The sequence below is a fragment of the Amborella trichopoda genome, chromosome 11, assembly GCF_054954075.1.
Source record: "Amborella trichopoda isolate Santa Cruz 75 chromosome 11, AtrichopodaSantaCruz75HAP2 v2.0, whole genome shotgun sequence".
NCBI lineage: Eukaryota > Viridiplantae > Streptophyta > Magnoliopsida > Amborellales > Amborellaceae > Amborella > Amborella trichopoda.
In genome coordinates this window covers 15215753-15242061 of record NC_142346.1, presented here as the reverse complement: position 1 = coordinate 15242061, position 26309 = coordinate 15215753, and the positions used below count along the sequence as shown (strand labels likewise).

The window sequence follows — 26309 nt, the reverse complement described above, 5'->3', positions numbered from 1 at the left end:
TTTTTATATATTTATAGATCTACTTGATTTTAACCATTTTTGAAGTTTAAAATTTTCTAATTAGATATGAAAATAAATTTTAAGATAATCCTAAAAAATTTTTACAACAAAATTACAAGTTACGATAAAATTTGGAAGTGCGCTTTAGTTGGATTGTTTAATGTTGCAACCTTATAAAGCTATCACTAAGATTTCCAGTAGTGAAACCACAATTCTTGATACTATTGGAAGGTGCGCCTTACTTTGATTTTTAGAGCCTCGGCTCTATACATACCGACCCTTTTCATAAAGCCCAGGCCCTATGGAAACTTCATCCTTATTTATTCATCATGGTGCAGTGCACGTACAGTGAAATAATAGTGAAATACGAGCGTTCTGAGACTGCATATTTTTAGGGGCAGAAAGAGATTGTACGGCTGAGATTTGTTCATTTAGGAAATAGGAGAGAGAGACCATTTTATAGACTGAAAGCGATTGTATGGTCCTGCGGGAGAAAACTCGAGTCATCATCAGGCGGAAGAGAGAAAACCATTTGACCTGAGAGCGGACGGCCGGTATTATTTCTCGCTTTACGAGAGGGAGTGACATGGCCTCAATCCTCAGTTTCCAACCAGGGGTTTTCCGGCCAAATTTCCGGCCAAAAGCCATTAGTGGCCGCAAATACGGAGTAGCTGCAGAGTTACATTCCAATTCATCTACTGGTATCAAAGAAGAAGAAGAATCAGGTTCAAGTTCCACTTCAACTCTCTCACCTCCCAATTTCAAGCCTCCTGAGCCTAAAAGATTCGCAGTTCGCCCTGATAAGTTCCTCGACATTTTGGGAGCTTCTCTTGCATTACCGCTTCGTCTTGGTACTGGAATTTTTGTTCAAGGGTATAGTACTTTCTCCTAATTATCTCTTCATCCATAATAATTTGTGTCTCTCCCTTGCACTTTGTATCAATTTATTCAAATCCGAAGAACAATACTTGTCATTCGTGGTTGAATTGTTGTACTTTCTTATTTATTTATTTATTTATTAAATTATAGTGGTTAGTTCTTTTTCTGTTTTGTTTTGCAGTTTCTTTAAGTTTTAGTTGTATTATATGTACGAATTTAGTTTTGCTGTCCTCTCGAGTAGCTATTGAGGAATTGCCGTTGCATTGTTGAATCATGGGTGATATGCATACCTTATGCTCCTCTTTTGTCTTTGTAGGTATAGAGCTTCTTTGGTACCTGAAAAAGAAATACCACCAAGTGAATATGTGTTTCTTAATTTTGCTGGTAATATGGGACATCCCTATTCTCGTATAGATAATTGCTACGTGTTTTTAAGAGAACAGTGGAACTTTTACTGCTTCAAGGAGCAAACTCCATGATTTTAGTTGATTGGCCTATTTTTTAGAAGCCATCGCTATGTATAACTGGTACAAAAACGGCTTTATCAGAATTGAAACTTATTGCTTTATCATAAGGGTGTATATTAGGTAGACTTGCTGGGCATATAATTTGTGGTCTACACCCCCAAAAACATAGTTAGGGGGGATATTTTTATTTTAAAATTTCTAAATCATCTTTGGTCACAATCAAGGTTAATCCCATCGAAAAACTGATCTGGGGTTCAAAAAATGCTCCAAATCTATTCTCTCGCAAACAGACACTAAACGTTCCATTTGAGGGGTGATATATCTAAGGTTTCGAGAGCTAAAAAGGTTTTTCTTTTGTTGCTAGAAATTGTGTATGAAGTGAAACAAAATGACATGAAAATTTTCAAATAGAAAAATCTCCATACAATGTTGTTCAGTGGCTAAAGCTAAACCACCCAAGTTTATGGCTAGGCTTCACCGTGTAAACTTTATCTTTTTAATAATTGAAATTACTAGTTTTTTGTTTTCCAAGTTATTGTTATGTGCTCTAATTCTGATAGTTGATCAGGTTTCAAGTTGAAAGAGACTTCAAGAGTAGGACCTCGTCCCACAAAGCCAATTGAGATTTATGAATTTGAGGGGTATCCTATCACTCTTCGTTGTATTAACCTGCTTTCGGTTTTCTCCCTGAACTTGAATAAAATGATTATTTCTCTCTTCTTTTAAAAATTTGATGAAAGTCCCATATTGACTTTAATTTTGCTCATCAATTTCTGGGAAAGAGAAGTAATCTAATATTCCTTTGTCTCTTGCTTCAAATTTGGAATTGCATGGGGATACTCCAGCTGTCCATTCTGTCGAAAGGTAAAATCATACCTCATGGGATCTCTTATGGAGCCATGGAAATCTTTTCCTTTTCTCTCTACTTCCAGTAGTGACAATGATTTGATTTCTTTTGAATGAAAGCATATTAGTATTCAGTTCACTATCTATGTTTTAAATTCTGAGGTTGCATACATTTGTAACAAATGAATGCGCCATGTGGTTGCTGAACTAAGAAATTTGATGTACTCTAGTATCTTCATGTCTGTCTGGTTTTAAATGGTTTGAAATAGGTTTCTGAAACTTGCTTGACTGGTATTATATGTCATGACAATGAGTCAGATTATAAATAATCTTCTTGAAGTAACATCCCATGATCTTTTTCTATATTTGACCCTACGTATTTGTAATGTGTTGTTTGCTGTTTTGTGCTGACATTTTTACCATTGTAACAGGTTAGGGAAGTTGTAAGCTTTTTGGATCTTGATGTATTATATTATCCTTGCCCAAGGAATGGTCCAAACTTTCGTCCGAAGGTTCTTCAAATCGGTGGAAGACAACAATTTCCATACATGGTTAGACTACTTCACTTAAGAGGAAATTCTTAGGAAGTGAGTTACCAAATATTTAGGCAATATATTATGAAAAGCATGCCTGTAAATCATGGTATTTCTTTTGCTGAATGCATATATTTTCCTAATTTTCATGCCTATCACTTAAACTTCAGTTTTGTTACTCAACGCACCAGTTTCATTTTGTGGGTGAAGAAATAAGACTTTTGGTTGGATATTTGAGTGCTTGAAAAAGATTATGAATATATGATAGATTTGGACGGAAGTAAAGCATATTAACATAGTTAAAGATCATTGTATTAGGAAGGACAACACTATTAATATAATTATCACTCCCTGGAGTAAAAGAATCCTGCAATGCTTTTGCATGACTTCTTCTTAGCACCTAGAGATGTGTCGGCATGGAGTTTCAACAGATGGGATGTTAAAGTTATCCATTTTATTGTCCTCATTGGTTCATTATCTTATGAACAAGGTTTTTTAGTTTATTTTTTGATTTATATCCGATGACGAGTTGTTGTAATTCATAGATGAATTTGGATTTTTCCTTTATTTCAGGTGGACCCTAACACCGGTGTTGCAATGTATGAGTCTGATGCCATAATCAAGTATTTGGTGGATAAATATGGTATATTACTTAATCTGCTGTTTCAGCTTCTACAGTTGATTTTCTTCCATTAGTTAATCTTATTTATTTGTCGTATTTATGTGTCTTTGAAAGATTACGGTATAAGTTAGAAGTTTAAGATTTTTTTCTTGTATTCCAGCAATCCTTCTCAGCGATTTTCAACATTGACATAGTTTTCTTTTATTGGCATTCATGCCAAGTTCTAGGAAATCACTGCTTTTGCTAAAGATGGATATAAATTAGGCTGATATAGAGTGAGGGATTTGTTCACCTAATGAAGAGAAATCCTTTTAAGAGAGATGCTAAAGTGTGTTTTTGAAAAGTGTCCCAATTAAGGTCTTGTTGGGGCCTCTTTAGGTTTCGATGTTAAGATCCCTTGGAATACATTTTGGTTATTATTATTAATGTGTCTTTTGTTTGTTGTAGAACTTTCACTGAAGAATTGCTGACTTAGTTTCCTGATATGAATTATAGGTGACGGGACCGTTCCTGTGATGTTGTCACTAGGTCTTTTAACAGTAAGTTTGAATCATTTGGACCTTATTTAGTAGTGTTAGATTCCATATCTATATTAATTTTTATTTTCATTCGCCAAAGATATTTGTTTAATGCCAACTTGACATTGCTGTGAACTTGAACATTGCAGACTTTGACAGCAGGGCTTGCAATGATTGCTCGCCTAGGGAAGGCAAGATACCTTATTCTTTCCAATAATTGCTTGATGTGATATGTGAATTCTTTTTTAATTCTTCTGGAAGCTCTTTAAACATGGAATCAAAAGTATGCCATCTTCTACAAAATATCATGTGTGCTTGCTTACTTGTATGCGCATGTCCCACACGCCAACCGTTTGAGACCCCAATCCTTAGCCATTGCATCTCAATGGGTTGTCAAGCCAATAATGATGTTACCTGTTGATCCTGTAAACCAGTAAGGCACAATGCCCCAAAAAATGAAAACCTCTTCTATCCCTAATCTTTTTTGTTTCAATACCATATTTTCCTCACTCTCTCCCTCTCATTTTTCATGTCTCTCTTGTTTCTAGTAGCCATGAACGAGAAGATTTCTTCCTCTCTTTGTTTACTTCTCTTTGGCTTCTTCATTTTCTCTTTTCCATTTTTTCTTATTTATCGAAAGGCCCAATGAATTGGGATTTCTTCCTCTCTTTGTTTACTTCTATTTGGCTACTTGATTCTCTCTTTTCCATTTTTTCTTCCCTTCACTTCACAATGAAACCATTTTAGGAGAAGAAGACTTTGATGTTGCAAAAGAAAACTGGGCCCCCTAATGGGTTAGACAGAGTATGGGGTTGATTTCTTGCTGTGATTTCCTTTTGTTTTCTTGGTTCCCATCATCTTGCCTTCTGTGTCTTCTCTCTATGATTATAGAGTTTCTTACAAAAGCTCCTAGATACCTAGTCCGTGTTTGAGGAGGAAATGCCCTTCATGACTGAGTTTTCAGGCAAAGCAGTGTAAATACTCTCTCTCTCTCTCTCTCTCTTAAATTGCCTCTTCTCCATAGATTCTTCTCTCTCTATCAATGCTAAGGTAGAAGGGAAAGCCTTTTGGCAATTTTCGGTTGCTGATCTCTCTTCTGTCACATAAAGATTTTTATTTTTTAGAAAAGGAAGATATCTCTTCTTATGATATAGAGAGCCTCCCTAATCTTGTAATTCGAGGTATGTTCTAATTCCGAATGTGTGTGTGTGTGTGTGTGTGTGAGAGAGAGAGAGAGAGAGAGAGAGAGAGAGAGAGAGAGAGAGATTTCCTATCCTCTTATTCAAAAGACGTGTTGGAAAGAGAAAGTCGGATTGCATTCTCGTCTAGATCAAGAGAAAGGGGCTCTCAAGAGAGGAAGGAGCATGTAGTATGCACAGAAAGTAGAAGTAAGAGAGAGAATGGATCCAATTGTTCATGCTTGCCCTCCTTTTTGCACCGGAGATATTCATAACCATTATCACCACAAAACCACCATAAGTCAGAATAAGACCAAAACAAGAGCATTGACCCCAATAGAGGAAAAAAGAAGTGGGAGATTGAGAACCCAACACTCATCAAATAACAGTGAATAGAATTATGACAACCCCAACAAGGAATAACTTCAAGCAAGATGACAAGGTTTAGCAACGAGGAGGAGGCCAAGGGGCCAAACAATTGGCTCTAATAACAATTTGAAGCCCAAAGTGAACAGATTTCTACATCTCATCTTTTACTTCAGGATTGAGAGAGAGAGAGAGAGAGAGAGTAATATTCAAGTATAGATGTCTTTTCATTTTGTACAAATTGTGGGACAATGTGCCCTATATAGATACATGGATCCCTTATGGGAGTTACGATCCAGGTCAACATGTATCGGAGTTAGAGCAAGAAAATCATCCAAATATAGTAGAATATTATACATATTTGGTGCATATTGAGTTTTTAAAAGTCCATGGATCTTTGGTCAATGTGCATTACAACCACATGCAGCTTTCCAAAATGGGCATGAGGCTCAGAGTCCATTGCAAGTTACTTTAATAGCCGCGGGCCCCATAACCTTCACCACACTCGCCCTCAAGTTCGAGCATATATATCATAGATTCCTAGCTTTCCCAAAGTATCTTTTAGTGAACTCGATTAGAAACTCTGGTATGTATGTCTGCCAATTGATTCTTGAAGCAAACAATTTGGGTGATGTTGGCGGTAGTGCAGAGGGCAAGGGAGAGTGATAAGGAGAGAAAGCCAAATTGAATTTTTTGAAAAACATGTTATTTTTCAAAGAATTCAATTTGGGGCTCAATTGTTATTGATAATCATTTCAAATTTGCGAGTCAAACATTCTTTGTGGTAAAATTGCTGGTGAGAATTTTTCAAATTGGTTCAAATAGCAATTTGGCCATGAAATCAAACAGTGCTGAAACAATCTTATTTAGATTTATTGAAATGAATGACAAGTTTTAGGTGTTGTTAGGTCCAGAAATAGTGCTTAAGGATTAGAAAAATGCTAGAGGAATTTTTGATTCTGGATTGTGCGTTGTGTGTTGTACGTGCTATATATATATATATATATATATATATATATATATATATATATATATATATATATATATATATATATATATATATATATATATATATATATATATATATATATATATATATATATATATATATATATATGGAAAACACTACGCAACGCCTATAGGGAAAAATGAACAATAATTTCGCCTACCCCCATCACCGTCCAAAGTTCATCGTGCTGTCACGATTGTCCGGTAGTGTTGCATTATTTTTTTTCTTACAAATCAGAATGACTTAAAATTTGGAGCGTTTATTAATAAAAAATAGGGGAATTTTCAAAAAATATAAAAAACATATTTGACATGAAGAAAATTAACCAAAATAACCCCAAAAAGTTTTGAAGGTATTTTGGTCAATTTTATTTTTGCAGATTATTTTTTTTATATTTTTATTAGGTGTGCTTTAGTAAGATGTACACACGTCCCAAATTTCAGGTCATTCTGATTTGTAAAAAAAAAGAAAGAAAATTAAACAGTATCAGACAATCGTGACCGTGCGATGAAATTTGGATGGTGATGAGGGTAGGAGAAATCACTGTTCATTTTCGCTTATAGGAGTTGGAAAGACTTTTCCTATATATATATATATATATAATTGATCAAAATACCCCGAAACGTTTCTAGGGTATTTTGGTCAATTTTTTTCATTTTTTTCATGTAAAATATTTTTTTATATTGTAGATTCGCCTATTTTTTATGAACACACGCTCTAAATTTTAGGTCATTCTGATTTGTAGAAAAAAATAAAAGAAGAATAAAACACTACCGGACAATCTTGACGGTGCGATGAACTTTGGACTAGTGTTTTAAAATGCGGCCGCATCATGCGGGATGCGTTCGCATCCGCATAAAAACAGGCACATATGCGCTTTTCACAGATACAGCCGCATATGCGCCGCATCGGGCTGCATCGTAGCCGCATCCCCCATAGGCCTCATTGCACCGCATCCCACTGCTACAGTGTCCGTCGAATTTTTTTTTCTGTTTTGCCCCTCGAGTTGGGGCAAAATGGTCTTTTTGACAATCCAAATGTTGGGGAAACTGTTTGGGGGAGTATTAAGGGGCGTAAACAAAGATTTTCAGCCACTTTTGTGGCTTTTTTTGCATCAAATCAAGGTAAAAACAAATTTAGGCGGAATTTTGTTTTTTATCGAAATCTTCGATTTGGCGGTGGTTTGATACTTGGATGTTCATTGGATGCCTTTGATTATTGATTTGGAGATGTTAGGGTGAATTTGTGATAAGAAATCGGGGGTTTCATAGGTCATAAAGAAATCGAGTAGTACTTCACAGAGTTGGTAAATGTTTTTTCCTTCTTGTACTATATTACTATTATACATAATTTTAGGGCAATGTCTTCTTCCCAATCTTCTAGTAATAAGGATCCGGCTTGGAAATATGCTAAAGAAAAAAATCCCAAAGAAATTATGTGATATGCTTGCTCTGTAGAAATACTTATATGGGTGGATAACTGGATACAGAATCTCCGACAGCTAATAGTTTTGAAGTTAATCATTAAACTAAAATATCTACTATCACATATATCACCTTCATATTTTTTCCTATGCATTAACTTATTTTTTAAAAAAATTTAGAATTTTTTTACATTTATTGACCGCATCATCGCGATGCACCCGCATCCGGGCCGCATCGAGCTGCATCGTCGCATCTGCCCCCCACTGTATCAGGGCCGCATCCCACATGTTAAAACACTGCTTTGGACAGTGATGATGGTAGGCAAAATCACTGTTCATTTTCGCCTATAGGCGTTTTGTAGTATCTTCCATATATATATATATATATATATATATAATGCATCGAAACCCAAATACCTTCAAGACAATGGTTCTAAAATAAGAACCTACAATTATTTTGATTGTATAAAAGCATGAGATATGGTGTTGTTATATCAGAACACTTATGCAACTCATAGTTGGTTCTTACAGTTTAGGCTTCAGACCTTAAAAGACTTCTGAAACTGGTTTAAAAACTAGTTTTTAATTTGCGGATCAAATCTCGATATTCTCCTTGCAGAGATTTGACAGTCTCAAAAGAAATTTTTTGATTATAACAGAAGAAGCCTAGAAAGGGATTTCCATATTTATTTTATGGCTTTATATGAAGTACCATGGATCCTAAAATGGTCCAATCAGATAAATTTTGATGAAGAAAGATGGGATTTATTCTAGAAAAGGCAAATCTTCATAAAATGATGGGACAAGTATGACAAATCCTTTCTCACCCCCTGATACAATGACACTTAAAAGTGTCCCCCAAAATCAACAGATTATATCTAGAAAATAGTTAATGACCAAGGATCATCATCACTAACAGGTTACTTAAATGTACTCTAGGATCAAAATCCTAATACATCAAAAGAAGAGCTTAAAAAACAACTCTTACTACTATTGGAAGATGAAGACAATATGTCCACTTTTGCTGCCTTAGCAAAAGAGGACGATGAAGATACTAGAGAGGGAGGAGAAGGATATGATCTAGAATATACCTCTCATTTTTCTTCACCAAGGGCTGGCAATACAAGCCATTGATATGACTAAAAGTTACTTGAATAAGGGATGACTTGACTCCAACAATCATCTAGGACACGTGTCTCAGAGAGAATCTACTTTCTAAAAAGAAAACTAACAAAATCTACTGTAGCAGTCATTGTTCACATCACTGCAACAGTCACTAAATAACTATCCCACTGGAGCATCACGTGAAAGCACTATGCGTATTTTAGAAAGTTTGAAGTCCACTGATACCTTTAGGCGGATGTGAAGACGTTTGAAGTCCATCGACACCTTTTAGGTGGATTTAAAGATGTTTGAATTCTGTCACTGACCTCTATATAAGGGGGGATGGCCTCATTCATCAGGCATCGAAAATAGTTAGAGTGCTTGCTTTCTGAGTGTTTCTTTGTAATAGTTTGAGTGTGCCTTGCTGAGAGGTTACTATTTGGATTCTTATTCTATATCTGGTGTTGTGTCAAGTTCCCTGAATCCTTCCCTCTTCAAGCTATGTAAGTTTCTTTAAGTTTGTTTATGAATGATTTTTATATCTGTCTTTGCATTCCGTACTGAAGAGAATCCTGAGACTCTTCAATTTAGCTGTAAGTCTTAGTGAATTTTGTGAATTACTGAATTATATGTGGTTTTTTATGAATTAGTGAATTATATGTGGTTTTGTGTTTTTAATTGATTTGCCTTGTCCCTTATTGATTTTGTGCCTATATGCTTATGCTTCTAGTTTTAATTAGTTTGTGCTAAGTTCGTATTAGAGCCATTGATTGTTAAAAGTCAACCATTTAAATAACAAAGGAATTTAGTAAGGTTAGTCCAGATTAGTAAAAGTCGTAGTGGCCTATTAATCTTGTAAGACCAAGAGTGGCAAGGTTAAGGCATTGTTCCTGTTGACTCGCTAAGAGACGCTACTAAACAAGAGTGTTGTTTGAAATGGCTGGTTTTTTAAGATCAGTGTCGCAGAAATCTGCTAACTCTAGTAACAATAGCAGTTAAATATCAGTGAAGAAGTAATAATAAATGACAAAGAAAAACAAATCCAAAATTGGAATATTCCCAAAGTTCCTACCTATAATATATATAGAAAAGGGACATTCAATTTTAAAAGTGATTATGTCATTAAAATTGTTGAAAAAGCCATCCCAATAAACGAATCTCGAACTAGATTCGAACTTCTTTCCAATCCCCTTATAGAAAGTCATAAGAGGAAAAAAATACAAGTATTTTCATATTGGCCTTATTCAGGTCGCAATCAAACCCCTTACCAAGACAGGGTTGAACAACTCTGTGTTACTCTGTCTTAGGGACAGTAGGCATAAACGATTTACTGATTATTTACTAGGAGTAGTAGAATCTAGTCTCAGTGAAGGACCCTTTCATTTTAACTGTTTCTCAAATTTTTTTGTTTTCTTAACTGATAAAAATATACTCAAAATTCTAACTTTAAACCTTAAATCCCAAGGGTTTAATATGGATCTAGGATCCCAAAAACCTAGCCGTAGTATATTGAATTTGTTACACGGCTATGACTACTCTCTGGCCTGATGCTAAAAGAATTAATGAAAAAGGACAGACAGTTTTATTCCAAACCAATATTAGTAAGTCAAATGTTATTGTTGCCAAAACTATTTCTTGGAATGAAATTAAACTATCTGAAAGGTGGAGTCTCGAAACTGAAGTTCAACCCAAACCTTTAGAGAACAAGGAAGTACATCAAATTGTAGAACATAGTGATGGGAATATTGAAATTCAATTTACTCCTCTTAGAAAGACTAAAATAAGTCTATTTGATATTCCCCCAAGAGTTCCCTTGATCTTCATGTTCATTGGTTCCCTAGATTGAGCATGAAAGGGGCCATGAAAGAATTGTCTTTACAAGGTCTTAGGACTACACCTGGACAAGTATAGAGACCCTATTATGGGGTCGAAACTCCCGGATCATCTAAATGGCAGGAAGAACCAAGGATTCCAACCAGTCCTACTTTTTCAGATATGATATTCGATCTTAACGTACTTCTTAAAGAAGAAAAGTTTAAAATAGATAAAATTGCTCTACAAAAGGACTTTTATCCAGAGGAAAATAATGAGGTCAGAAATTGGTACCAAAATGAGTTTAAAGAAAAACTCAGAATTAAGTTCCATGAAAAACATGAAAAGTTTATACGGTAGAAAAGAATAAATATAAATTTTTTTAAATGGCTAGAGTACTTCTTAAAGAAGTAAAGAATTCGGTTTCCTATTCTTGATAAAGAATTAAATATGATGAGAAAAGAATTCCAACTTTTGACTACCACAGATGGGAAAGAGATTCAATCCTTCTATCCTCCTGAAGTACCTCTGGATATTAAAAGGGTAAAAGCCGTTCCCTATAAACTTGAATCTAAAGGGTTAAATCTCACTGCAACTGTTGGAAGTATAAACCATATTATTGAACAGAACAATTATACAAATTTATACCTTAAAAGTATAGGTAAACAAGTATTTAGAATAGAAACTCTTGTTAATAAGGAAGAATCTAAAAAGAAAAACCCTGAAGACCAAAGTGAGAAAATTGACAAATATGGAGTCAAGAAGAAGGACCCAATTATATTCAAACCACCTCTTGAACTTCCAAACAAAACTTTTAAACTTAACCCTATTACTAGTGAATTTATAGATCAACTTACTACCAGATTGTCTAAATTAGACATAAAAAAGGATGATCCCCAAGGTTCTAATGAAGCTTTGACACTTCAAGATAAAACTGTTGATTACTCAGAAGAAGAATTAGCTATGATTGAAAGAGGATTTAACCCAAATCTAAAACTAAATAGAATTACTTATGGAACTAAAATGGTCCCTACTACCCCTACAAAAATAAGACCTTCACCAGTAGATCTCCAGTATGAAGAAGAAGCTATAGGAGGTGCTGAATACAATGATAGATCTATAGTTGAGTGGAATATTGATGGAATGTCCGAACATCAAATTATAAACTTAATGAAACATATGACTATGTATGCCACAACCGCTAAAAATAATGGCAATAGAGACCCAGACATTGCCAGAGCCATTGTTGTGGATTACTACTGGCTAACTTAAAGGATGGTGGGATTTTGTCCTAGATGAACAAACTGGGAACCATGTACTTAATGCTAAAAAGCAATGGATAATCTATACCTAGGATAGCTTAGAAGTTAAACAAGAAAACCTGGTAGTTGAGGATGATGCTGTAAACACTTTGCTTTATACAATTACCCTACATTTCGTAGGCAGCAATACTTTAAAACTAGAAAAATCAAAGGACTTATTATCAAATCTAAGATGTCCTACTCTTTCGCATTACAAATGGTATAAAGATGTTTTCTGGTCCAGATTGTTGACCAGAGAGGATGCTAATGCGAATTACTGGAAAGAGAAGTTTGTTTCAGGACTTCCTAATTTGTTCTCCGAAAAGGTAAAAACCAGATTGAGAAATAAGCATGATGGGGTAATACCCTGGGAACAATATACATTGGGTCAACTTTCATTAGAAATCTGTCCAGAAGGGTTACCTCTATGCACTGATATAAGCTTAAAAGGCAACTAGAGAAAGATAAAATAACTGGTAAAAAAGAACTAGGAGATTTTTGTGAACAGTTTGGATATGAAGCCAGTTTGGATATGAAGCTTTGATTATTGGCTATACTTCTAATAAGAAGCATAAGGATGAAGCAAAAAGATAAAATTCTAAAAAATAGGAGTAAATCCTTCAAGAAGAAAATGTTTAAATTTCCTAAAGAAGGAAATAAGAGAAAGATCCCCATATGTTATAATTGTGGAAGGTTAGGACATAACAAAAATAAATGTCGAGTTAAAAGGAAAATAAATTCTCTAGAAATAGATGAGGAAGTTAAACAACTCTTTCAAATTATCTATGAAACTGAGCTCTTAAGGAAATCTTCTTCAGATTCTGAAGAAGAAATGGTTATTGGAACCATTGGAGATGAAAACTTTATCATGTCTAGATCTGATAGCAGTTGTTCTGATTCAAAAGAAGAAAGGGGCAATACTAAAAAGGCCATCCTCAACATAAATGGTTTGGGGATAAATGTATTATCCAATGAAGAAAGCCTAATTATTGATCTTATAGATAAGATCGAAGATACCCAGGCTCGAAAAGAGGCTTTGCAACAATATATTAAAATGGCTAAAGAAAGGCCAACATCTAAAATAATCAATCAGTCACAACAAGAACCTAATAACTTCAAAAATATTATGGATGGAGTCCAGAAAAAATGTAATCTTCATAAAGAGCCAAATGTCCAAGAACTAAGACATGAACTGAATGAAGTTCGAAATGAACTTATAGCTCTAAAAAATAGAGTTAACGTTTTAGAATTAGCAAATGATTTTTCTAAAAGAGGGGTAGAAGAAGAATACCAAGAGAGTGAAAAATCATTTGAAGAGTTGATAGAAGTATATAAAGTTAATCTTAAAGAAAGTTATCCTTAACCCGAGACCCCCAACCAGGTCTCTTACCAAATTCCTGAACTAGGTCCTGAAAGTAAAACTGGAAATGTTAATGCAATAGCAAAAGGAAAATTAAAAGATTTGGAATGCATAAACATGGTTGACAAAATAATAACCCAAAAATAGTATATGCTCTAATCACCGTTGTTGTCAGTAAAGAGTACAGTTTCTAGACAATAGCTTTTATCTATTCAAGGGCGGATTTAAACTATATTAATGAAGGACTTGTACCAACAAAATAGTTTGATAAGACAACCCAGGTTCTTAATACAGCCAATGGGAGCAGAATGATAATTAAGTATAAATTATCAGAAGCTGCCGTTTGTAATAATGGTACTTGGTTCATTATGCCTTTTATTATATGGTTAAAAACCTTAGTCAACCTGTTATATTGGTAACCCCATTCCTTATGCTTTATCCAATAGTAAAATTGGATGAGGCAGGAATCGAATCCGAAGTTGAAGGACACGGGGTAAAATTTGAATTTCTTGAAAACCCCGACTTCAAGAGATCAATCATATATAAAAAATAAGATTGAAAATAAAGAAAAATTCCTCTTATCTCTTAAAGAAGAAATACGGTACATAACAATTGGTGAGAAACTAGAAAACCCAAAATCCTGCAAATAAAAGAATTTCGAAACAAGATTGAAAGAGAAGTCTGCTTAGATATACCTAATGCATTTTGGAATAGAAAACAACATATGGTAGAATTACCATATGAGCCTGATTTTACTGAAAGACTTATTCCTTCAAAGTCCAGGCCTATCCAAATGAACAACAGGTTATTAGAAATCTGTAAAGAAGAAATCCAAGAACTCTTTAAAAACGATTTAATCAGACCTAGTCACTCCCCTTGGAATTGCCCTGCTTTCTATGTAGAAAGGCGGCAAAGATAGAAAGAGGTGTTCCTAGATTAGTCATTAATTACATCCTTCTTAATAAAGCCCTTAGATGGATTAGATATCGTACCCCTAATAAGGGACTTACTTAATAGGCTCAATAATGCTACCATATTTTCAAAATTTGATATGAAAACTGGATATTGGTAAATCCAAATAGCTTAAAAAGATAAGTATAAAATTGCTTTTACTGATCCATTTGGGCACTACGAATGGAACGAATGCCTTTTAGGCTAAAAAATGTCCCTTAAGAATTCCAAAATATTATGAATAATATTTTTAACCCTTATACTACCTTTACAATTGTCTATATTGATGATATTCTTATATTTTCTGAATCATTAGATCAGCATTGGAAACGTCTTAACATTTTCCTCAAAGCAGTAAACTGTTGGATTAGTAGTATCTTGCAAGAAAATAAAATTGTTTCAAGAAAAAATAAGATTTCTTGGTCACAATATTTATAGAGGAACCATTATTCCTATTGAGAGAGCCATACAATTTGCGGAGAAGTTTCCAAATGAAATAAACGATAAGAAATAGCTCCAAAGGTTTTTGGGAAGTTTAAATCATATATCAAACTTTTATAAAGATTTAGCTTTTGATTGCAAACCCTTATTTCAAAGATTTGAAAAGAATCTACCTGATTGGATTGATGAACATACTAAAGCAGTTAGAAAAATAAAGCTTAAAGCTAAAGAATTACCATGCTTGGCTATTCCTCACCCTAATGCATTCAAAATCATTGAAATGGATGCCTCTGAATATGGATTAGGAGGAATTCTTAAATAGAGATTTCTTGGTAATACTACAGAACAATTTGTAAGATTCACTTCTACAATTTGGAATTCGTCATAGTAGAAATATGCTACTGTTAAAAAAGAAGTTTTAACCATTGTACACTGTATCACTAAATTTGAAAGTGATATGTTAAACAAAAAATTTCTGGCTAGAACTGATTGTAAGGCTGTTAAAGAAATTTTAGAAAAAGATGTTAGAAACTTAGCATCAAAACAAATTTTTGCCAGATGGCAGCCTAGGCTTTCTGTTTTTTGTTTCGATACTAAACATATTAAGGGAGAATCAAATTCATTACCAGACTTTCTAACTAGAGAATTTTTGTAGGGGCAAGAGAAAGCATAAGGAATTGGCACTAACTCAGGGTCTAAATAAAGCTCTAGCACACCCATCGGCATCATCATTGTCCTTAATAAGGACACAACAGAAGCATATTGAAATATCTAAAATTGCTTTGAGGACTCAAAGTCCCTATTCACAGTCTCCCCAAAAAACCCCATATATAGAGACATCTGTTATTCCTCTCATAATAATAGAGAATGATCACATGGTTCAAACACCTAATGAAATAGCCGGAATTTACTTAAAATATCATTTGCACCATAATATGGGAAACAAAACTAGAAGGTACTATGAAGCCATATTGGCTGAAACTGGTTGAATATTTATAAACCATAATTATAGAAACAAAATTTAGTTTGCATTTTCAAAATTACAAATATTAAAAGTATATATATATATATATATATATATGGAAAACACTACCAAACACCTATAGGTGAAGTTCTACTATACTTCACTTACACCTTGTCACCGTCCAAAATTCATCACACAGTCACAATTGTCTTGTAGTATTTGAATTTTAATAATTATTTTACAAATCAGATTTATCTAAAATTTAGGGCATGTGCACATATGACAAAGTCACACCAAAATAAAATATTAAAAAAATAAGTCATAAAATTAAATGACACAAATACCCCTGAAACTTCATAGGTGGATTTTACGTCATTTTTATCTTCCAAATTATTTGTTTTATATTTTATTCAGTTGTGCCTTACTAAGAGGCACACATCTACAAAATTTCAGATCATTATGATTTGTAAAAAAAATTAAAATTCAAATACTATCAAACAGCTGTCGCAAAGTGTAAGAATTTTGGACAGTGACAAGGTGTAGGTGATGGTACTGTAGAACTTCACCTATAGGTGAAGTTCTACAGTACCTCACCTACATCTTTATCACCGTCCAAAGTTCATCACACAGTTATAGTTGTCTGGTAGTATTTGAATTTTAATAATTATTTTACAAATCAGATTTATCTAAAATTTAGGGCGTGTGTACATATGACAAAGTCACACCAAAATAAAATATTAAAAAACTAAGTCATAAAATAAAATGACACAAATACCCCTGAAACTTCATAGGGATATTTTAGGTCATTTTTATCCTCCAAATTATTTGTTTTATATTTTATTCAGCTGTGCTTCACTAAGAGGCACACACCTACAAAATTTCAGACCATTATGATTTGTAAGATAAATTTAAATTCAAATACTATCAAACATCTGTGGCCGTGAGATGAACTTTGGATGGTGATAAAGCTGTAGGTGAAGTACTGTAGAACTTCACCTATAAGTGTTTTGTAAAGTTTTCTTATATATATAGGAAAAAGCTGAGATTAGCCCACTAGCTCATATGAACATATGAGCCCAACGGCCTAGATTGAATCTGGGCCGATCTGATGGTCACGACCTTATTTCGTATTTGAATTTTAATTTTTTTCTACAAATACAAATCTCTTGAAATTTTAGGCGTGTGTTCATCTCATCAAGGCGTACCTAATAAAAATATAAAAAACATTATTCTCAAAAAACAAAATGACCAAAATACCCCCGAAATATTTCAGGGGTATTTTGGTCAATTTATTTCATGTAAAATATATTTTGATATTTTTCAAAGATTCAACTATTTTTGATGAACACACTCCTAAAATTTGAAGTGATTTGGATTTCTAGAAAAAAAAATTAAAATTCAAACACTACCGGACATCCGTGATCGTCAGATTGGCCCAGATTCAATCTGGGCTGTTGGGCTCATATGTTCATATGAGCTAGTGGGCTAATCCCAGCTTTTTCCATATATATATATATATATATATATGTATATATATATCTGGCAGCTTACCGAACAAATCTATAGCTTCCATTTAACTGAACAATATGGATTGAAAGGCAAGCTGTTCCTTTTGAAATGCTTTAACTGGCTGATTCGAAGCCCTTGATTGGGCTAGAATAGATTTTTAAGTCATGAGAAAGATGGAATGAAAACTAATCTTAGTTGTATTGAAATGAATGACAAATTTAGTTGTTTTTACGGAACTAAAAATGGTGCTCAAGGAGAAGGAAAAATGCAAGAGGACTTTTGTAGTTGGAGTGACATTTACTGTATAGTATTAAAATAAAAAGGTAACATGTCTATGTCCCTATAAAAGTTAGTGTGGTTTGTACAGAGAGAGTACATGGATCTGTGCCACAGAACATTGGAGGGTTTTTGTACAAATAACATAAAACATACAAAAATCTGTGCCTCAAACGGCCATGATAGGTTTAGAAATGTAACAAAAGTTTGAGCTACTATGCCGTCTGTGGCTAGTGCATCAGCTGTAACATTGATATCTCTTCAATTGAAGGAGACTGTTGAGGCTCTTTCGATCTCAAAAATTCAATAAAAATTGGTTTCAATTCTCCAAGGGCATGGGGAAGATTTAGAAGCCAATAGATATGCGATCCTTCATCATCTTTTCCTGAGACTCTGACTTTCAAATGTTCTGGCATTGCACTCCAGCCAGATCACCCAAATTGTGGCCAATAGCGTTGCTTTAGAGGAATAGGCCTGTCAAAGGAAATAGTGGGTTGGAAAGCCCTGTGAGCTGTTGTTGGACTGTTTATTGAATGCCCAAACCCAAAGGATTCGACAAAGGGTTGAGGCCTAAATATTGGCTTGAGAAAGGGCAGAGGATGGAGGCCTTCACGCTGTGTTTTATCGAGCATGAGGGTCTTCTAGATAGGACAAGACAATGAAATGCCTAGAGTTTTAGGGGGACCAGTCTAAACCCTGCTTTTGAGGCTATGGCTAAAATAGTTGGCTTTGGTTTGCTTGGAGTTAAAACCCGGTAGAGATAAGCTACTGAAAAGGCCCATGAGAAGGGCAGAGGATGGAGGCCTTCACGCTGTGATTGATCGAGCATTAGGGCTTTCTAGATAGGACAAGACAATGAAAAGCCTAGAGTTTTTGGGGAACCAGTCTAAACCATGCTTTTGAGGCTATAGCTAAAATAGTTGGCTTTGGTTTGCCTGGAGTTAAAAGCCGGTAGAGAGAAGCTACTGAAAAGGTCCATGAGGAGGTTGGCGACCAGATCAGTCTATGTTTACTCATTCTTGGGAAGTATTAGAGGTTAGGAGGTGCATGAAAGAAGTCCCGAGTCTCCAAATCCAAGAGGTCTCTCCTGAAAATGGGTGGTCAAACTATCTGGCCACTAATAACTTCAGAGGATTCTGCAATGGTGGCATCTGGGGCTCTTGTGACTATATTAAGCTTCAGATAAAGAGACTATAAAGTAGATTCTGCAAACCTTAAGTCCTTTAAGCATATCTTGTCCGCATTTCATCAGTCAAAATTAAAGAAATAAGGCTACCCCATGCAACTCTCCTACACTGTTATCAAATATAGCTGCATAATTCATTATGTGGCCCTAGGCGCATAGCCCTCACCTGAAAATGCGGGAATTTGCAATGTGGACACATATGCAGCTGAATAGCATCAGGGGCGATCTGCCCCTGCTCTGGGGAGGAAATTTTGTTTAGTAGTAGGGGTAATATTGTAATTTCCCCTACAAAGGAAAAAGGCTTTGGAGGGGTATATAACCCCCACCAAAACCTCTAGAACCATACTTCCATGGTTCTTAGGGGATTGACATAAAAAAATTAAAAATAAAATAGAAACAAAAAAAATTTATGCTTCCAAAGTTCTTATAAATATTGGGGTTTATTTTTTAATCTTTGGTGGACTGTTTGATATTGTTTGGGCTTCATTTTGAATGTTTTATGGTGACATTCAAAATCCTAGAATCAAAATTTCTTTTGATTTGGGAGTTAGGACTCGAGAGTTATTTTGGAGGTGAGACTAATCTGATTAAGACATTGGAGTTGAGAATTGGGACACTGATGTATTGAGCTTGAGTGTATTTATTATCTTTTATATTTTAGATGTTATGAACTTTTGGTCATTAGAATTTGAAAGTTATTGTTTAGGTTGTGGCTGTGAGGTTGTGGTCGTGCACTTATGATTGTGAAGTATTTTTGGTCTTTGGATGCTGTTAAATTGTTAATTCTTATTACTGTTGGGATGGAATGGTTTACTTTATATCACACGTAAGACAACAAACTCTCTTACTTTTTATTTGACTATCAAGCTATCAGGGGACTCAGGCAGCTAATAGTGGTCCTTCCTCCTGCATTGTTCATTTGAATTTGATGAGCGAAGGGATACAATAGGCTTAGCTAATAAGGCAACATACCAGTATGTTCATTTGCTCTAACCCTTATTAGGAGAACATTGCTTGTCCAATTTGCTGTTCTTTCATGTGTGTTCATGAAGAATTTGATTTTAATTTGGCATGTTAAAAATCTTGAAAACATATTTTTTGACATTTACAAGTGAACACCTTTGAATTGAGGCACAGAAATCTGGGATCATGCAAAGATTTGAGACCTACTTTTTGAAAATCTTAGAAAAATATTTTTTATCATGTCCTTGGTGTTTATTATTTCTAGAGGTTACCCTTGTGGCTAATGGTGCATTACATTTTCATCCAATATTATTATCAAAGATATGTTGTAGACTAAATAAATAACTGTAATCATGCATTTGCTGGCAAAAGTTCAACTTTTATTGATTCTTTGCTAGCGGCTCTATGATCTTTTGTTGTCATTCATCTTTATCGCCATTCCATTTATCTTTATCTGTCTTAATGAATGTTACACTTCTTTGCTGCAGGGTTCTTCATATACTCCTTCAAGGGATCCCGTGAGACCACTTGAGTTATGGGCTTACGAGGTTAGATAGGACGTTCGTTTCCATTTGTAATTTATTTATTTATGTGATTGAAATGCAACTTAGGTGGTGGAGTTTTCAGTGGTATGTGCTTTGACATATAAAAGAATTCAGACTATTTGATTGAACTTCTGTTTGTGGTATTCAAGTAGCATTAATCCCTAAATTACTTTTGAGATGATTGTCTATGACCTTGTAATATAGATCCCTTCATCCATGAAATTACACTTAAGTTTATGTAAAGGAGTGGAACGTATGGAAAGATGTGATGATTTGTTGTAGGGAATCGGATATGAAATGATTGGAGAAAGTCTTGCATCATCTACAAAGTTAAGTGTGATGAAAGAGTGCAGGTACAAAAATTTTGAGCAAAGAGATGATAATATGACATCTGGTTTAAAATTAGGCTTGGGGATATAGAAGAGTAGGATATAGGTTGTGAAGTAATTGTTTCTTTTTATTTCTTAGTTTGCTAATTTGGCTACCCATTTACTTGCTAGACCAACTAGTTTTCTCTGAATCAAGTGACATTTAGGACATAATTGTAATTTAAATGTTTGTCATGGTTTGCAAACTTCGAATTTGGTATTTATAGATGTTCTAACAAGTCCCTACTGCCCTACAGTTCCCAACCACTATTCAAAGCCGGCCCTGCCTTGCATGATATTCCAGATTCCTCATACCAGAGGGCTTATTAGGTACACATTTTTATGATATGTCAGGTGGTGGATTTGAACCTAGGACATAGTGTTGTCATTAATGTAATAGCCAATCAAGCCAGTGCCTGAATCCTGAGCTTGTTAGGCACACATGCTGCTTCTCTTCAATGCATAGAGTGAGCCAAATCATGCTTGCATAGAATTCTTCATCCTAGCTCTTCCAGGGAGTTTATTAGGAGAAAAAGCTTGTCACATGCATTGGTATGTAGCATATCCTACACTCACTTTTGATTATTTATCCAAACTAAAAATTAAAGTTTAGCAAGAAAAGTTTTAGAATTATACCTCTATTGTAGACACCCCATTTTTGGGATTTACATTTCCCTTGAAATTTTAAATCTCAAAGCATAGAAATTGACCCCTTAAATTCATAGTAGGAGCCTTAGAGTAGTCATTTTAAGCCGTAGGGACCACATCGGCCTAGTATACTATAGGATATACTAAACCATAGTCACATAGTCTAGCCCAAAAGCCCAGGAAATTTCTTAAAATCCCATGGGAAACCCATTTTAGGAGACCTTAGATAAAAAATGGCAGGTACATGAGTGAAAGGGAAGGATAGTATGCTGATACTGCCAAACCGTGTGAATTGTGATTCAATATAGCAATATCCAATCATCAAACTCACATTCCCAAGTAAATCTACACCAACCCGAGTTGGTTGCGTGTTGCGTCTGGGACTTGTGGAGCGCCATATATCGGAGCTGCACCGCAATGTGCAGTGCGAACAACTGTCGGCCTTTGATTGGCACAGACAACCTCATGTATTTCTAGGTCACCTTTTTCTATGAAAACCCTCATTTCAAACCCCAAAAGAGAGAGAGTCGCACATTCTCAAAAAACCTTAGTCCCTCACTCCAACCAAACCCTAACCCTAGTCTCTACAAAGCATAACTGAGAGCCTCAGAAATCTTAGTTTCTAGCGGCTATGGCTACCCATTTCATAGAAGAAAAGCTTCATCTTTTCATCACCTAAGGCATAGAACCCTTTAGATCCTAGATCTCTTTTTAAACCACTTCATTCAGAGAGTGAAGTTAGTCATTTATGTCATCAAAAGGAGTTTCTCCTATCAATTTAAGTTCTGATCAAGGTCTCTACTCCGGGTGCTAGGGCACAAGGGTTAGCAAGCTCGTAAGTTTTGTTACTTTACTCCTTTTTTGAACTTTTAAACTCATTTTATCATTTTATTAGATCTTATTTTATTCCTTCATTTCTTGGAGTTTTCATCATTTATCTTTTGAATTTGATGCGACCTATAAGACGATCCAAAAAGGGTTGGATCTCCAGTGTGAGATCAGGTCATCTTTGGATCGGAATTCGACCTAACCCTGATCTACCTAATCTAAATAATTAGTGAAGATCGGATTTTGTCACTTGTCTCATGCGAGGTTTGTCAATCTTGTTGTACACACTCTTATTAGGACCAAATGTAAGATTATGGAGTTGAGCTCATTCTTTGCCTTTTGTCTCTATATTTACATATTACGTTGGTGAACTTTCTACTACTCGTCTTAGATTCCTCCACTTGATGCAATCGTATGAATTTAATATCTCAGAATTGTGCTTTGTTTACTTGACCTGTACAAGATAATTAAAAGAACATCAAGTGGTCTTCTTCTTCTAATTAACTTATGGGCCATATGGACCCATTTATTAAAATTTATTGGCTTAAAACCCCTCTTTAGTATGTCAAATTACTTTCTTTAACCCTATTCAATCATGAAAACCCAATTTGGTTAAAACACTGATGTTGAAACCTTGGGCTCGGCAGGGTGCTAAGCCCATAGGCCCCCAATTTAAGCTCCCCCCCCCCTCCCCCACCCCCTTGGGGGATGGGTTGGGTGTGGTTAGGCGGGAAATTTGCTCAGCCTAGCTTCTATCTCTGTTCTTAAAGATAGGAGCACTGATTTGAGCCAATTTTTGGCTTTAGACTCTTTGTTCCATGATCTATCAACTAGATTGATTGGATTCGAACAAAAAGATCATCTCTTATGGATTTCAAAGATCGAAGATTCCAACCAAAGTTATCATCAACAAAATTTGTTCCCTAAGCCTATTTTTGGGTTCTTCATCGAGCCATAGGCTTGTTTTTAACCCAAAAACAGAAAAGAAAAATCATCATCATCATTATAGCCTTTTCCCAATCGTTGGGGTCGGCTACACAAATCCTGCTCCACCTTTTGCTCTATTAAAGGCCATACCGTCAGTGAGGCCATAAGTCCCTATATCTTTTTGGACTACTTCCAATCACGTCCTTTTGGCCCTCCCCCTACCCTTTTCAGTCCTTCCACTTGAACTAACTCGCACCTCCTAATAGGTGCTATACTGGTTGGCGCTACATATGACCAGCCCATCTAAGTCTACTCTCTCATCCTATTGCCTATTAGTGCCATACCTAAATTCTCCCGAATGGATTCATTTCGAATTCTATCCCTTCTTGTCTTGCCACAGATCCATCTCAACATCCTCATCTCCACTATACTCATTCTATGGATATATTGTTTTTTGTCTACCTAACATTCCGCCCTATAGAGCAAAGCTAGTCTCACAGCTGTCCTATAGAACTTATCCTTCAGCTTCATTGGTATGCAACAATCACATAAAATTCCAGTTGCACATCTCTAATTCGTCCACCCAGCTTTAATTTTATGTGCGACATCTTCCTCAATCTCTCCATTTCCTAGATTATCGACCTAAGATAGCGAAAGTGCGGCCTTTTTTGTACTTCCTGGTTGTCAATCTTAATTACTTCCTCGTCTCTATTCCTATTATTACTAAACTTGCATTCCATATACTCTGTCTTAGCCTGGCTATTTTTAAAACCTTTGGATTTTATTATTCATAATTGCAGTTTTTTATTTCGGATTTTATTATTCATATGGAATTTCAAGACCTTGAATCAACTAGATTCAAACTTGAAACCCAAAACTGGTTTGGTGGTTTTGATATGGGTGTCGAGGGAAGCTTTGACGAGGATTGGAGGCATTGATTCGCACCGAGCGCAACATTGGAGGATTTTGACCTCAATTTTTTTATTTACTTCATTTTTTCAATTTAAATTCATATGTCTGGTTTTATATATGTTTTATTGGTTCTCTTTATATTCGTAAATTCTATACACATTGTTTATATATATATATATTTATATTTCTTCAGCTATTCCACATTTTTCTCAAACTTCTTCCAGGCTTCTCGTTTGACTGAGGACAAACTCGAGCGAGTCCACTAGGACTTGCTTGAGTAACTTGGACTAGTCAAGGCCTGAGTTCCTACATTGAGCTGCTTCTTCTAACATTGGTTCAGATTAAATATAAAACCTATCTCTTAGCTCGTCCTCTCCTCTCTGTCCCCCTTATTGTAGTTTTTTTCCATTGTTACATCTTTTTGAAACTCTCTTAAATGATATATCAAATAATGACACCTCAAAATCATAAGTGTGCTAATCCAAAAAATGAATTTCACAGTCCTTTCAAAAGGTTTTGAAGAAACAAACCTTGTGGAAAATAATTCTGAGCTGATTTGAAGGGCAGGTAACCCACACCATGCACCAATCAACAAGAATTTAATTGGAATGTTGCAGGAAAATCGATAGGCTAGATTGGACAAAACAGTTTCTCAAATCATAAGTTTTACATTTTTTCCTTACGAATTGGGTAAAATTATTGAAATCATCCTTGGTCCATAAGTTCTTATAGTTTACAAGGTCCTACTCATTTTTTTTTTTTTTTCCCAACTTTGTCACCGTTTTGATTTTTCTAACATGGAACTGTTTTTTTTTTTTAATTATTTATGTATTTTGAAATTTGTGGAGCGGTCCAATGTTTAATATTTCGGACCAACCCATTTGTAGGGTGGCCCAATAATGGGAACATTGGACCGCTATACATTTTTTACTCAGTAGTATCTATAGGAAGGTCCATTGTTACAAACATCAGACAACCCTTTGTCATAGTTGGTTTTCTATTTTAGCGGTCTGAGCTTGTTGAAAAAAAGGGAAAAATATTATTACATTTTTAGCCATCTGAGCTTTTTTATAGTTTTCAAACGCTCAAACATAAAAAAGATAATGAAAAAGGGAAGTCTGATGTTTGTAAAGGACTGGCCGGTAGACAATAGTGGGCCAAAGATGTAAGGCGGTCTAATGTTCCCGTTATCTGAGTGCCCCACAAATGTTGATGTATTAAACATAGGACTGACCCATGAATGTCAAAAAAAAACAAAAAAGAAAAACATTTGTCCAATGTTAGAAACATTGAACAGGGGGAAAAATTAAAAAAAAATCAAAAAACAGCGGAGGAGTAGGGCCTTGTGGTTAAATATTGGAACTTATGGACCAAAGGAATGTTTTGGTAATTATAACCGGTCTATATGTGAAACCCCCCAAGTTTTAGTCCAAAAAGATAGGAAAGGTAAAAGTCAAAATTTTCTAATTCTATACCTTAAAATTAAAAACCACCATAGTCAGCAAAAAACAGAAGAAATAAGTCTTGATCGAAAGAGTTTCTAAGAGAAGGAGATGCAACAAAGGGCTTCAAAGACACGGATCTTGATTCAATGTCGTGAAATGGGCACTCCATCAATGTTTTATATTTTCTGAAAATTCATTTATTTGGAGAGCAGGGAAGAAAATAAATCACATCAACATAAAAGAACGGCAATAAGGTAGTATGGACAAATCTTCATACTGCTGACCTTATTGAAGTTCAACAGAGGAAAAGCCACAATAAGAGAGAATGAGCCATGGTGCGATAGAGAGAGAGAGTGAAGAAAGGGACAGAAAACAGGCACAGAGAAGGTTTTTAGTTTGGGCCAAATTGATTTTCTTGATTGAATAGAGTTAAAATGGCAACTTTTGTGTACCAAAAAGGAGGAGATGGGGGTTTTAGGCACTTAAACTTCCATGAGAGGGGCTCCGTGGGGTTTGGCTGAACCTGAGTGTCTATATGGCCAATAAATTTGCGAGAAGGCTGTCCGCATCATTTTCCCGTAGATGGATTTGGATGGAGTGATTGAATGACTTTTGTGATTCTAGATTTTAGATTAAAATTCTTGTAGTTTTATGTCCAAGTTTTAATTTGAAAGAACCAAATAGGAAAGCCAATCAGGATAAGTGATGGATCTGTTTCATTCTTTTTCTTTGAGTTATTACTTGTTCCAATATTTGTCCCGATGATTATGTATTCTATATCCATTTCTTCAAGTGATATATCATATGGAAACCATGTTGTCTACTCTTGCAGCCTTCCCCCTTCTGTAAAATTGTTCGAGAAGTTCTGGTCGAGCTAGAGTTACCGCACATACTTTACAGGTAAATTTCTAATTTTAGCAATTGATCT

The 26309-nt window shown here is 35.1% G+C and overlaps 1 protein-coding gene across 2 annotated transcripts in view; it reads left to right on the top strand.

Moving 5' to 3' along the window:
- Positions 1–539: 539 nt before the first annotated feature.
- Positions 540–26309, top strand: part of LOC18444845 (Thioredoxin family protein) — a 31504-nt gene continuing 5734 nt past the window's right edge. For both annotated transcript variants that reach the window (XM_011628994.3, XM_011628993.3), the window contains exons 1-10: positions 540–873; positions 1196–1263; positions 1915–1987; positions 2192–2210; positions 2624–2743; positions 3299–3368; positions 3843–3886; positions 4015–4056; positions 20197–20256; positions 26214–26281. In XM_011628994.3, the coding sequence (XP_011627296.1) occupies positions 587–873; positions 1196–1263; positions 1915–1987; positions 2192–2210; positions 2624–2743; positions 3299–3368; positions 3843–3886; positions 4015–4056; positions 20197–20256; positions 26214–26281 (851 nt within the window). In that variant the 5' untranslated portion in view covers positions 540–586. The remainder of the gene's footprint in view (positions 874–1195; positions 1264–1914; positions 1988–2191; positions 2211–2623; positions 2744–3298; positions 3369–3842; positions 3887–4014; positions 4057–20196; positions 20257–26213; positions 26282–26309) is intronic.